Below are 14,589 nucleotides of genomic sequence, written 5' to 3' on the forward strand. Positions count from 1 at the left end.
CCTCAGTTTGGGGCGTGATGTAAAGTCACGTTTAGAAGAGAAAGTCAAGTAAGTGAAAATGAAATATCTGCGTGCATCCGTCAATGGCCCACGACGTGGGAGCTTTGAATGAACAGAAAAAGTGCGTATCAGTTATCTTTGTACCTGCATCTCCCAAATGACTGAGAATGGAGATACTAAAAGCAGTAAGTTACAAGGAGGAAATATTATATTTGTGTGAATTCGACTGGATCTTCTAAGGATCGACACTATATATCTCTCTGTAATGAAATAGAATTTGGAGAGGATCTCAGGGAAAATCAGTTCCCTTATCTTATGATCCATCAATGGGTGCACTATTCCAAGATTCGTAGGAGAATCAGCGACCACAAATAATCTCACGTGATGGAATCAGAAATGCAGAAGAAATGCAGGTACGCAGCGAGGACAGTTGACAACACAGCATTTTTAATCTGTATCTATAGAAAACATTTATAGAAGCTCTCTAATAGAGGGATTATAGAAATACATTTCATATATAATAGTGTACTTTAGTGTACTTACTGTGAAAATAGCACATTTATTTAGAAGTGGACTTTTTTGCCCAAAGTTCTTGTCGATGTTTGGAAATATGTCCATTTCCTTCTCCTGCAGTTGTTGTGACCAAGAAAAGAAAAAGTACCAACAGTTTTCCACAATTCCTCATCAAAAGTCTGCTCCTTCCGGTCGATATTTCCCAGAGGCATCCAGAACGTTCAGGTAGATCGGGAAAGGATCCTAGAGAACATCTGTGGTCCGTGCGGCCAGCCCTACATCTGCCGGCACTCGTGCCTGGTGCACATGGCCTGCCTCTCAATCCTCCAGGTGCCCTCCTCGTAGGTGCAGTGGCAGACGGTGCACTCGTCCGTCTTCACTTCCCTCCCAGCGGGGATGACAGCGGTCTCGGCAAAGCAGTTTGGGCCTGGAAAGAAGAAACAGGTTGCACTTAATTAGGAGAGTTAGCTTTACCCTGCATGTTTTATCCACTCCTTTCAGGAAGGACAGTGAAAAAGTTACCATTTCAGGACTATGAAGTGTTCCCAGTTTTTTCCTGAAATGAAAGCCATGTTATTTAAAATGATACAAATGAACTTATTTACAAATCAGAAACAGACTCACAGACTTAGAGAATGAACTTAGGTTAGCAGAGGGGGAAGGGATATTCAGGGGGTTTGGAATCAGTGGACATGTACACACTGCTCTATTTAAAATGGATAACCAACAAGGACCTACTGTATAGCACAGGGAACTCTGCTCAATGTTATGTGGCAGCCTGGATGGGAGGGGAGTTTGGAGAATGGATACATGCATATGTATGGCTGAGTCACTTTGCTGTGCACCTGAAACTATCACAACATTGATTTTTATTTGTTTTATTTTTTTTAATCACAACATTGTTAACTGGCTATACTCAAACATAAAATTAAAAGTTTAAAAAAATTTTTAAAATAAGATTTTTATGAATGACAATCCTGTGTTTTCCACCGACTGTGATTTTCAATTTGGGGGCCTTCTACATGGGCTGGATCTGCAATCGTTTGATTCAATTAATTCCAAGTAATCATAGAAAAACGATTAACGGGGACTTTCACAGAACCAGGCTTATCAGGAGAGAGAGCGGAAACAAGCAAATTGCTTGAAGTGACATAAATCCAGTGTTACCACCACACCTTTTAGAGCAGGTTTCAAAGGTCAGCTTACAGAACAACCACCTGGACGGCTCTAGAAACACCAGTTAGTGGTCCCACCTCCTAGCACTTCTGACTCAGGTTTGGGCTGTGAGCAGGGAATCTGCTTGGATAACAAGTGTCCCGGTGATGCTGGTGCTGGCCTGGGGCCACGCTTTGAGAGGCACTGTCTCAGCATGAACCAGGGGTACATGGTCCACAGTCTTCCTTGAGAACTGAAGACCCCTCGATTCTTGATCAACATCACCTACCAGCTTCTCCACCAACAAAGGTGCCATGTGTGCATCTTACTCCATGTAAAATCCAGGACACGAAGCAATGGTTATCAGGGAGATTTCCAGTGTGAGTTGTTTCGGTTGAAACAAATGGTTTCTGTGCTACAGTTCATACCACTCAGTCATATGGGAACAACTGCTCAGCCTCCAAACCTTTCTCTGAAACGGAGACATCGGTCCTTACCTCAGCCTTGAACACAGGCTCTCAGGCTCATCCTCCCTTCCTGTGCTTCTGCAGCCTTTGATAATGTGCTCACACCAAAGCACGCCCAATGACACTGTGTCAAGTCATCAAAGACATGAAAAATGTTCATCTGCAGAATTTTAAAAAATGAATGAATCCGCCAAAACTCTAGGATAACAACTGGCTTTTTTGTAATTCTAGTCAGAATAACTCTAAGCAGAGTAACTCATGCTTCAGTGGCTTTGTCTTCCGTCAGCCAAGCGGCAAGGATCAGGGCTCCAGAAGGTGGCCCTGGAGACCTCACCCCCGGGCACCGCCCCTTCTCCCGCCAGGAGCTCCGCTTTCCTTGGGCCCCTCCACTCAGACCCGCCCTAGGTTCCCCTCCTGACCCCGCTTGTCTCCCCAAGACCTCGAAGCATTAACAGTCACCCAGCTGAGGAGGAGCCCAAACACACATCAACCCGGTTTTCTCCGTTGAGCACTGCTCCTGGTTTTCCAGAGGGCAGCGGTCTCTGCAGTTGCTGATACTTCACGCTCGCACGCCTGGAACCACTGCCTCTTCGGTCCCAAAGTCACTCCTGCATCAGCTTTGGTGAATCAGGATACTTGAACTCCAGACCCTCCCCACCTGTAGGCCAACAGGAGGTCCCTGATCTCCAAACCCCCCACCCAGCCCACCTCCCGTTCCTCGGCCTTGGACTGTGTCCTCGGCTCTGTGAGGTCAGAGGCCAAAGGGCCACAGCAGCAGCTCCAGGTGGGACCCACCCTGTGAGCACTGGTCCCACTCGGCTCCTGGGATGCCCTGACTTTGACATTTGACACCAGGTCTCTTTGGTGTGCTTTTTTCTTTTTGTCTCTTTTTCAGAGTTTGATTTGCGGGTCCAATCGCCTTCTAATTTGCCCTAATATCTGTCAGTGTGCTTTGCACATAGAGGGTACTCCATAATTGCCCAGAAAACCTGTACCTTTAGATACAGATATTCACGCAGAGTTACCTGTCTCCTCTTCAGAAAACTCTGGATTCAAAGTCTGGTACCACTACTTACTAGTTATGAGATCTTGGACTAAGGGATTTCGTTGTTCTGAGCCTTCATGGCCTCATCTGCAGAATGGGAATGCCATACATCACTGGGGTCCTGAGGATTAAACTAGAATAGATAGTACACTTCTGCCCTCAGGTTATTCAACAGTTCCTATCCCTCTTGCCTGAATTAATCTATGTCATTGTCGCAGTCACTTCTAATGAGTTTTTATTAGTATTAACTTATGTCTATTTTCTATATCACTGTAGGACTTTGGATCTTTCTTTTTCAATGATGTGCAACCACTGCAGTCTTTGTTCTTTTTTATATTCAAATTGTCCCAATTCGGCTTTGAGTGGCCCCAGCTTTAGGCCACTCCCGTGTCCTTCAGACGCACTCCCTCAGCTGCTACCAGCCTCCGCCCCATCTGTGCCAGCAACGCATTTTCAGCTCACTTTGCCCATATCTGAAAGCAGCCTTTTCTCCGAGGGGCCCAGATTCCTTTGGTGGAGAGCAATACTGAGGATCCAAGGCCTGACTATTGCAAGTGCTCATTATTACTGGGGAGTCCCTGCATCCAGCCCCTCTCAGTGGGCACAGGTGGGGACACACACACACACACAGGTTTTAAATTGTGAGTTGACATTATTAGGATTCATAACTCTTTCTTCTTAGATTTTATATGTGTACCTCTTTTCTCTTACAATGAAACTCTTCAAATTGAACATATTTATTTATGTAATTGATCCTATTAACTTTGCTTAACTTTACTTAGATTTTAAATTATGTCCCTCGTCTTCCACTGAGACTCTTGTTTATTCAAATCACTAGCATACTCACCTATTTTCTCTCTCTCAGTTATGTAAAAGAGTTTAAAATGACACCGTAAGTGCTATTCCTAACTAACAGTAAGATGTTCTTAGTTCTCAGAGCCGGTGCCCTTTGTTCAGAAGTCACCCAGCCCTTCTCTCCACGTGGCCACGAACAGCGGTGTACAGCGTGAGCCTCGTTTGCGTCACTGCGCTCTCCCACCCAGCCACTGCGACGACCAGCTTCACTAGCTCTACTGTATCCCCTAGCGTAACTTTCTTTAAAAGAAGAAGCAAATTATATTGATTCGTCTTTCTTTCATAAAAGGTAGCATACTCCTAACTCTACGTACTTGGCTGTTTTCACTTAAAAATATGTCCCAGGGGGTCACTCCACATCCGTACACAGGGCTCGTGTGAGGCAGCGCCCCTGTGTCCCCGTCACAAGCAAGGTCAGTGGGCATTTGGAAACCGGCCTCCCAAACCCCCCCCCCCCACCGTGTATACGAAATGCTTAAATGCTGAGAGCATTTACTATCATTTGCTTCAGGCTAGGAAGAGATATGGTAAAGTGAGGCTCACAAGAAAGTGCTGGTAGTGTATTAGTAAAATGTGTATTCACGAAGAAGAGCAAAATCCAACAAAAACACCAAGTGTTCAAAAAGGTAATTTAAACACCTAATCCTAGAGGTAGAAAGCGACAATGTACACTTCGTCTCATATGAGAAAGTGTGTGTTTCATAAGCTTTCAAAATACTTATATATAAAGTCATCTCCTTATTACTGCTTAATGAATAGTGAGAAGAAACCCTGATTCTGGATCTTCACTGAGTCTCAACTTTGGATTAAACTCAGGTCGAAGGTTCTACAAGCATCTGGACTGTCAGGTATTTGTCTCCCAGGCCTGTGATTTAAAAAGAGCAATTATTCCTGGTAAAAGATTTTACTATGACATAATTTGTAAATTCTTGACCATTGTTGCATCTGGATTATGTTATAACCCCTTTCCTAACCCCTCATAGGTTTGGACACCACGTGGGGACACTTTTGTCTGACGTGGCAAGACTGACAGGAGGGGAGAGGGAACTGTGTTCCAAATTCGTGCGTTTTGTTCAAAAGTCACTTAACTCTTTTCTCTGTGTGGTCGTATCAGTAACACAGAGTTAGGTGGTACAAGTGTCGACCCTTGAAGAATTTATAAAATAAGCTTTCTTCATAGGTATATAACTGAATCACTGTGCTGTACACCTGAAACTAACACAACACTGTAAATCAACTATACTGCAATTTAAAAAAAGAAAAATAAGCTTTCTTCATGTAAAATGATTTTAGTCTGAGTACAGGGTTATTCACATGACTTTTAGAATTATATGCACTGTTGCTGTTTCTTCCTGCTTCAAATATTTACTTATGATATAGTTCAACAGAGTTACTGCTCCTGTACTTTGTAAATTCTTTTTGAATCAAAACTACATAAAAGTGTTTGGTAAATTATGAACATTTCACTAAAATATAATTTCTACAACCTATTGATATTTCTATAACAGATTCCAATTACTGAAAATTTCTAAATCTTCCATCTTAAAAGCAATGTTCCTATAAATTAACCAAATTATGAGACTCTTGTACCCAACTCCCTCTGACTATGTGTGTGTACACACACACACACACATTATTTTCCTATGAACCATATTACTTTAAAAATTTTTTATTTTGAAGTTATAGATTCCAGTCAAACCAGGAAGTTGGTACTACAGGGAGAACCCATGTGCTTTTCACTCAGTTTTCCCAAGTTACATCTTACATCTTATAACTATAGCACAAAACCAGTGGGAGGAGCTGACAGGTACAGTGGGTACAGTGGGTGTGTGCACACCTGTGTCATTTTATCATATGTGTAGTTTTGTGTGACCATCAACAGACCAAGATCCAGAACCGCTCCCTCACCACCAAGATCACCCTCATGCCTCCGTTTAGAGTCACTGTTATCACCCTCCCCACCCGCTCAACCTTAACTCTGGAAATCACTATCCTTTTCATATCTATAGCTTTGTCATTAAAAGAATGTTATAAATGTGGAATGGAACAGTAAGTGACTTCTGAGGTTGGCTTTTTAAACTCAGCATAATACCCTTGAGACCTTGCCACGTTGTCGAAAGTACCAACGGCTCATTCCTTTTACCGAGAAGATGTTTCCATGCTATGGATGGACCCCACTTTATCCATGCAGCTACTGATGAACATTTTGGATTTTCTCCCAGTTTTTTGGCTATCAAGGATAAAGCTGCTATAAAAATTCATGTATGTGTTTTGTGTGAACATAATCTTCATTCTTCTGAGATGAGAGCCCAGGAGTGCAATCGTTGGAGCCTACGGCAGTTGTAGGTTCAGTTTTATGAGAAACTACCAAACTGTTTACCAGAGTAACTATGAAATTTACATTCCAATCAGCAATCAGTTTATTTGCATTCTCAATCATAATTATTTTAAAATTCTGGTTTGATAATTCCAACATGTCCTATCTGACTCTGGTTCTGGTCTCTTCAAACTGTTTGTTTGTTTGTTTTTTGCCTCCTAGTGTACCTCGTTAATTTTGTTTTGAATGGTCACCCATGATGCACTGGGGAAGAGGAACTACTCTAAAAAGAACTTTAGTAACCCTGACAGCAAGGTGGAGGGAGGGTTCTCAGTCCCATAATTAGGTCTTAACCTTTTCGTATTTGTGGGATCTGTAATGACATCTCCTGTTTTATTCTTAATATTATTAATTTGCATCTTCTCTATTTTTTTTTCCTGTGTTGTATTAAGGGTTTATCAGTTTTGTTGATCTTAAAAAAAAAACAGCTTTTTATTTCATTAATTTTCACAACTGACTTTCTGTTTGCAGTTTTATTGACTTGTTTTGTTTTTATCATTACTATTTTATTCTATTACTTTCAGTTTGTTTGCTTTTCTTTTTCTTTTTTTAATAAATTTATTTATTTATTTATTTAATTTTGGCTGCCTTGGTCTTTGTTGCTGCGCACGGGCTTTCTCTAGTTGCGGCGAGCGGGGGCTACTCTTGGTTGCAGTTCACGTGCTTCTCATTGCAGTGGTTTCTCTTGTTGTGGAGCACGGGCTCTAGGTGCGTGGGCTTCAGTAGCTGCAGCGTGTGGTCTCAGTAGTTGTGGCATGCGTGCTCTAGAGCACAGGCTCGGTAGCTGTGGCACACAGGCTTAGTTGCTCCGCGGCATGTGGGATCTTCCCGGACCAGGGCTTGAACCCCTGTCCCCTGCACTGGTAGGCGGATTCTTAACCACTGTGCCACCAGGGAAGTCCCTGATGTTCTTTTTCTAGTTTCTTGAGTTGGTGATATACATTATTGATTTGAGAATTTTCCTCTTTTCTAATGTAAGCATTTAGTTCCATAAATTGCTCTTTCAGTTCTACTTTAGCTGTGGTCTCATAAGTTTTGATGTGTGGTAGTTGTATTTTCATTTTCATGGAACACTTACTTTAAATTTATAGACCTGGGGGCTTCCCTGGTGGTGCAGTGGTTGAGAATCTGCTTGCTAATGCAGGGGACACGGGTTCGAGCCCTGGTCTGGAAGGATCCCACATGCCACAGAGCAACTAGGACTGTGAAGCACAACTACTGAGCCTGCGCATCTGGAGCCTGTGCTCCGCAACAAGAGAGGCCACGATAGTGAGAGGCCCGTACACTGCGATGAAGAGTGGCCCCCGCTTGCCACAACTAGAGAAAGCCCTCGCACAGAAACGAAGACCCAACACAGCAAAAATAAATTCATTAATTAATAAAACTCCTACCCCCAACATCTTAAAAAAAAAATTATAGACTTGAAGTCCAAGAACCACTAAGAAACTTGAAAAAAAAACACATATGATAACTTGATGAGCTAAAATATAAATTACTGAAGAGAATCCTGATGTACAAAAGCAGTCTGGTCACTATAATTATTCAGTGGCAAATAAAGCAATATTTATATATATGACTTCATTAGTAAGTAGGGGAACAGAGAGAAGCAGTTTTTAATCTTAATTAATCTAATTATAATATCTGATATTTATATGGTACTTTAAAAAATATGATGCATGCAGAAGAATTTTATAAATGGAAATGAGATTTAGAAGGAATAAACATTAGTCCAAGTCACACGGCTCATAACTAATTATTGATACCTTAAATTCTATTGCTGGCCTGGCTGTTACTCAAGGACGCTCAGGCTAAAAATGGCTAATTTCAAAACGAACACAGCATAGAATGCCTTTTGGCCTGAGGAACAGTTGTTCAAGCAGGCAGTGGATGGGCGTTGGCTACCCTGAACTTTTCTGTGCTGCTCTGACTTCAGAGCAAGGAGTCCCTACCTGTCGTTCACATCACCTGCACAGTGACTGACTCGCAGTGTCAGAATAGCTTGTATCAGGCCCAGCCCAGGACCCGAGGTGCTGGCGGGGGACTAAACACCAAGGAGGTCTCTCATCCCCTTAGAAGCCCCACATCCAGTCTCCCGAAATGCAGAGTCTGTGTCAAGCCCCCAGTTTTGTCCTAGTTACCAGTGTGAGTGAAGAAATGTCGCTGCCGTATCAGTACACAAAGGATATTGCAGCCATCAAGCCATCACGTTACAGCGGCCCTGACGGTGAGCCCTGAGGGAACTCAGGATGGAAACAGGATGCCCTCAATCCAGCCGTCAGCCACTGCAGCCCACCCCAGCGGTGCACCCTGAGGGGACTCAGGATGAGAAAACACAGGACACTGGCCCCAGATGGCTGAGGTGCAGAACAAAGGGATGATGTCAGTGAGCCCAGACTCTTGCATCTTCCCATGCATAGAAAATTTCTAAATTCCTTAACTTGAGATGCCTGGTTTTCTTTAATTAACAGTAATCTTTTGATGTTCCCACTACCCGGTCTTTGTTGCAAAAACCCCTATATATCCTGACTCCCCCTTACCTCTTTGGAGCAGTCCCTCAGAGCAACCCGAGAGGCTGCGTCCCGGGCTTCAGTTCTCAGTGCTGTCCTCCAAATAAAACATAACTCTCAACTTTTAGGTTGTGCTTTTCTTCAGTTGACACCAGCACAATCCAGCCCATGATGTCATGTGTCCACTGACCTGACAATAACTTGGGCTGAGGCGCACAAATTCCAAACCAAGCCTGAACCTGCGGGGAGGTCTGTAATTAAGTGTCCCTCCTGGGTGCTCCTGTGTCTCCGGCAGAGCTGCCTGTCACAGTGCCACCCTCAGGGGCCCTCAGGGTCTCCCCGCCAGGGAGGAGGGAGGCTCATCACAGCGTCTAGCGCTGCACGCAGCACAGAGCTGGAACTCAGGGCATGTGCCACTGAGTTACAGTTTTAGAATTAAATAATGAATTGACACAATGAAAATAAAACTGCCACGGCTACACAGAAGGGTAAATTGCCAACACGCTTTAGATTTTTACACGGAATGGTGAGCCACAAGAAGACAGGGCATTAATGAAGAAAGGCCTAAGTGGGTGCCTGGGGGCACCTCCTCCTCCCCCATCAGGGGCTAAGCACTGAGGAAGAGCCCAGCACAGCAGGACGGCAGGGCAGCGAGGGAGACCCAGGCAGCCAGGAGCCCAGCATTCGTCTTCTAGATCAGTGATACCCACTTCTGCTCTGCCTCGTCTTTTTAGCAAACCGTCTACTGAATTCTTAATTTGTTATTGCATTTTTCAGTTTCAACTTTTTTGGTATAACCCAGTTCTCAGTGACATTCTCCAACTTTTCTTCTGTCTTCTTGTGCATGTTAATCTGTTACTTTAAAAACCTTCTGAAATAGTCACCATATCTTGATAACCTGTGAGCCTCTCATTTCCTAGTTTGCTTTTCTCTTGGTTTGGGGTCATTTGGTATTTCTTGGCTTGCCTGGAAATTTTGAATTAAACAACAGATACTGTGAAAGCGACATCGTACAGGCCCTGGATAGAGCCTTTTGGCTGACAGAGTACAGGAGGGCTACAGTGATCTGGCCGCGAATGGATTTGAGGCTTTGTTCGGGTTGGTCTTTTCCAGCCCCCCCTCACTCCTAGGGCACAGCCTTTCTTGAAGTCTTGGTTGCAAACTCCTGCTGTTTGCTGGGGCCCCTCCACACGCTCTCTTGAGCACTGTGGTCCTGGCAGGTCTCTGCAAGCTCCAGCCACCCAGCTGCTGCCTTCTGCTCGGGTTCTGCTTCTCTTACCTGGCACATTGCAGCTTTGCAGTCTGCAAATGCCTTGAAGGAAAATTACATGAAGAATTTTGGCCTCACTTCTTTGTGGTTCCCTCCTCTTCTCAAATGCAGCCTCCCTCTCAGTTCCCAGCCTCCCTGGCGGCCCAAACACCACCTTCCACCTCCCAGCTCAGCCAGAAGCTGCCACCTGGGCTACGGCTTTCCGCAGGACATCTGTCTCTGCTCTAGATCCTGCAAATGCCCTGAGCAAACACTGAGGAGCTGAGTATGGAGCTTAGCTCAGTGAGCCTGCCTTTCCTCTGACAGCTAGACCTCCAAGTCCTTTGCACTCTGATATCTTCAAACCATTTTTTTAAAAAAAAACTGCATGTATATTTTATCCAAACCTTAGAGTTGATCTCACTGGGAGAGTTTTTCCACACACTCTATCATGGTGTGAATGAAAAATGTCACTGTGACATCAGTACACAAAGGATGTTGCAGCCATCAAGCCATCACGTTACAGCGGCCCTGACGGTGAGCCCTGAGGGAACTCAGGATGGAAGCAGGATGCCCTCAATCCAGCCGTCAGCCACTGCAGCCCACCCCAGCAGTGCACCCTGAGGGGACTCAGGATGAGAAAGCACAGGACACTGGCCCCAGATGGCTGAGGTGCAGAACAAAGGGATGATGTCAGTGAGCCCAGACTCTTGCATCTTCCCATACATAGAAAAGCGCTAAATTCCTTAACTTGAGATGTCTGGTTTTCTTTAACTAACTAACAGTAATCTTTCGATGTTCCCACTACCTGGTCTTTGTTGCAAAAACTCCTCTATATCCTGGCCCACCCTTACCTCTTCACAGCAGTCCCTCAGAGCTATCTGAGAGCCTGTCTGGGCTTAAGTCCTCAGGTTTTTTTGCCAAATAAAGCAGAATTCTCAATTTTTAGGCTGTGCATTATTTTTTCAGTTGACACTAACAGTTCCCAAGTGAGAAAGGAGAAGATGCTAAGTAGCCCTGTAAGATAGGATGTTAACCTGTAAAAACCGATCCGACGTTTTCACTGCTTAGGCAAGTGGGGATGGTGACTCGAAGATGCTATGGATTTATTGATCTGTAAAAAGTCAGACAGCAGGTTATGGAATTTAGCATCTCCTAGATGCATTCCTTTCCTGGGTGATTCTGTGCCTCCCTGTATTTGAACAGGCTCTTTTGTCTTCCTGCTGGTTCTATCCTCAGCAAATTAAACACAATTTTGCATGTGTTGTCTATCCATTTATGTAAAAATATGATTTATATCAGGATTCAGTTTCACAGTTTATAGCAAGTACATCTGACTAACAATTATTAGGATAATTATACGTACAGCGTAAATGTATGTGGTTCCTTATTGCTAGGAACTCAGAGTCTTGCTTTACTTTGCTTACCCTCCCTTTGTTCCTACAGGAGATGCGGGGTGGGAACATTGAGGTGGAGAATATTCGCACCACAGATTTTAGACCTTGGAGATCTTTTATTCAGACTCCCTCAACACAGAGATGGGAAAGCTGAAACCTAGAAATATCAAGAGATTAGAATTGAGATTGTACATTAGACTTCCTTTTGCAAAGCATGGATTTGTCTCTCAAGCGTTTCTGGTACAATCTAACAGGCCAGCTGGCCCACCTGTTTCAAAATTGCAAGTGTGAATGACGACCACAGGGCACCCATTTGCTGTTGCCAACGGCCTACTAAGCCTTCTTGAATTCAAATGGAATATTTTTAAAACATGTAAATCAAGTTTTTCATTTATTTCCAATTTAGACCATTTCTCCCAATACAGTTTTAGTGGTCACTGTGGAAAGCCGGTGTGGGAGCCTTGGAGCTCCTGGGACACACTGTTCGTTCTCAGGGTACAAGCAGTGTCCACAGGGATGCCCGTGTGTGTCCCCATATTCCATCCAGGCTACCACCCTGCAGCTGCCTCCTGGTTTCCTCCCCTTTGATGGCTCTAGGTCTCAGCTCCTGGGACCTCCTCCTTCAAGGGTCAGTGTAATGCCCGAGCTCCCAGATCCTGCCAGCATCTTCCACCTTCTTCTGCAGTCTGTGCTTCCCTCTGATCCCCGCACACAAGGCACAAACAGTCACCTATGGGGGGAAACACTGGTGCTGTTGCCAGACTGTTTAAATGATTCATCACCTTACTCTGGTAGTTAGACCTAGCTTTATTCAATACCACAGCACGTCATCAAATTTAACCTTCAAAATAGAAGCCTAGGACTTCCCTGGTGGCGCACTGGTTGAGAGTCCGCCTGCCGATGCAGGGGGCGCGGGTTCGTGTCCCGGTCCGGGAGGATCCCACGTGCCGCGGAGCGGCTCGGCCCGTAAGCCATGGCCGCTGGGCCTGCATGTCCGGAGCCTGTGCTCCACAACGGGAGAGGCCGCAGCAGTGAGAGACCCGCATACCACAAAAAAAAAATAGAAGCCTAAGTGCATCCTGAAAAAATGGAAGAAATGGCAGCTCCAGGAAATAGTCTTTTTCCAAATGCCATTAATATATCTGTGGACCAAAAAATGTCACCTGCCCTTCCAGTAAACAATGAATGTTGGGGCCACCAAGCCATCAGCCGATGTGGCCACCCCAGACTATGGGCCCTGAGGGGAATTCAGGATGGAGAAAAACAGGATACTGGCCCTAGGTAGTCAAGGTGTGTATCAAAGGAATGATTTCAGTGAGCCCAGACTCTTGCATCTTCCCATACATAGAAAAACACTAAATTCCTTAACCTGAGACAGCTGGTTTTCTTTACGTAGTCGTCTTTTGATGTTCCAACCGCCTGGCCTTTGTTGCAAAGATCCCTATTTTTGGCGGCCCCCTTACCTCTCCAGAGCCATCCTTCAGAGCTATCTGAGATGCTACTACCTTCCAGGCTTGAAGTCCTGGGAAAGTCTGCCAAATAAAGCATAATTTGAACTTTTAGGTTGTGCATTTTTCTCAGTTGACATATCTAAAAAGTCACCTGAAACATACACAGGGTCAGCAGTGAATGTGAAGTGAACGTTGTGAGATCAGAAGTGAGGGAACAGCCCACCACAATGCAGCAGCAGCAACAAAAGGTACATGGGCCGTGGACATCTGGTCTCCCTTGCAATTCCGTGTGTGGACAGTGACATAGCCGGCCTGTCCGCACATCCCGGCCATCCAGGCACTAGGATGAGCTTCTGAGTCACCCCCGAGACAGCTCCTGGATTGGTTGGACCCCCCTCATATCGGGCTTGTACAAAGGCCGAGAGGGTCTCATCAATTCTGAATGGTAAGCTTTGCCATCAGTAATAATGTTATGAATTAGAACAGACTCTATACTCATAATAGAATAAAATGTATTGAAACCACAGTTTTCCTAGCCTTCTTCAACACATAAATTGATATCTGAACAAGAGCTGGATTTGGAAAATCAGTGAGTGTCTAGACCACAGCTGCAGAGCTGACAGCATGGATCAACCCTAAGTTATTGTGAACAAATAAGGAAAAGTAAACCAAGCATGGCCTGTTATGTCACATGAGCCAGGATTCAACCTAAGGAGGAAAGAGGGGAAAGGAGATCTAGTGGTGGTCTGGAAGGCATTTAACAGCTGGCTCTCGGATAGAAAAAGGAAAAGGAAAGAAGACCCAGGAAGAAGAACTGCCAGTTATACTTTCATCAAGTCCACCCTGGAGCTGCAACACGTGACTTTGGAAGGAGCCGCAGACTTGGGAACAGAAGTGACCTCCTGGGCATGAAACCCAGGCTGCTCAAGTAAGAGAAACTTGCCCTTAGCAGGAAGGTTGTTCGATGATTTTATCTAATTCGATTCTATGGGAAGACAAAACCTACGGCACACAGGACAGAAAATTATGAGACATTTTCAGTAGACCCAGAAATAGTCTGCTTCGTTGAGAGTTTCCTCTTTTATTAATAAAAGTTCCAATTGCACAAAGTGTTCTCCTATACCTTTAAATCCAGCTCCACAGCTAGTATCTTCTCTTTATTTTCCCTAGTTTTATAAAATCAGTGCTTTTCATCTTTTTCTTTATTTGACTTGTTAACAGTCATAATTTTATTGATTTGGTCGAAGATAGTTTTTGGTTTTATCAATTATTTTTTAAAATTTTCTAACTCATTATTTTTCTATGTTTTACTAGCTACTAACTTCTGTATTATTTGTGGACTGTTTGTTTTTCTCTCCTTTGGAATCTTTGCTTGATTTATGTTTACCCTTGTTTAGAAATGGAAATATTTAAGACAATGATTTTCTTGAAGGATAGTACACATTCACAGCTGACTAGGTCGGTGGTTTGTTGTGTAGAATCCCTTCCTTCATTCTGCTCTCTGTGTCCCTTTAGTTCGAACTGGCCATGTTCCTGCTGGTATAACCCCGTCTCCATTCCCGGCTTCTGCTGA

At 44.2% G+C, this 14,589-nt stretch overlaps 1 protein-coding gene across 4 annotated transcripts in view; it reads right to left on the reverse strand.

The window, feature by feature from the left end:
• Positions 1-425: 425 nt before the first annotated feature.
• VWC2 (von Willebrand factor C domain containing 2) overlaps positions 426-14,589 on the reverse strand; it is a 118,555-nt gene continuing 104,391 nt past the window's right edge. For 3 of the 4 annotated variants that reach the window (XM_049714701.1, XM_049714702.1, XM_004277945.3), the window contains exon 4: positions 426-940. In XM_049714701.1, the coding sequence (XP_049570658.1) occupies positions 789-940 (152 nt within the window). In that variant the 3' untranslated portion in view covers positions 426-788. The remainder of the gene's footprint in view (positions 941-14,589) is intronic. The other variant, XM_033402256.2, reaches the window with a different exon arrangement.

The sequence above is a fragment of the Orcinus orca genome, chromosome 9 (assembly GCF_937001465.1).
Source record: "Orcinus orca chromosome 9, mOrcOrc1.1, whole genome shotgun sequence".
In the NCBI taxonomy this organism is placed as follows: domain Eukaryota; kingdom Metazoa; phylum Chordata; class Mammalia; order Artiodactyla; family Delphinidae; genus Orcinus; species Orcinus orca.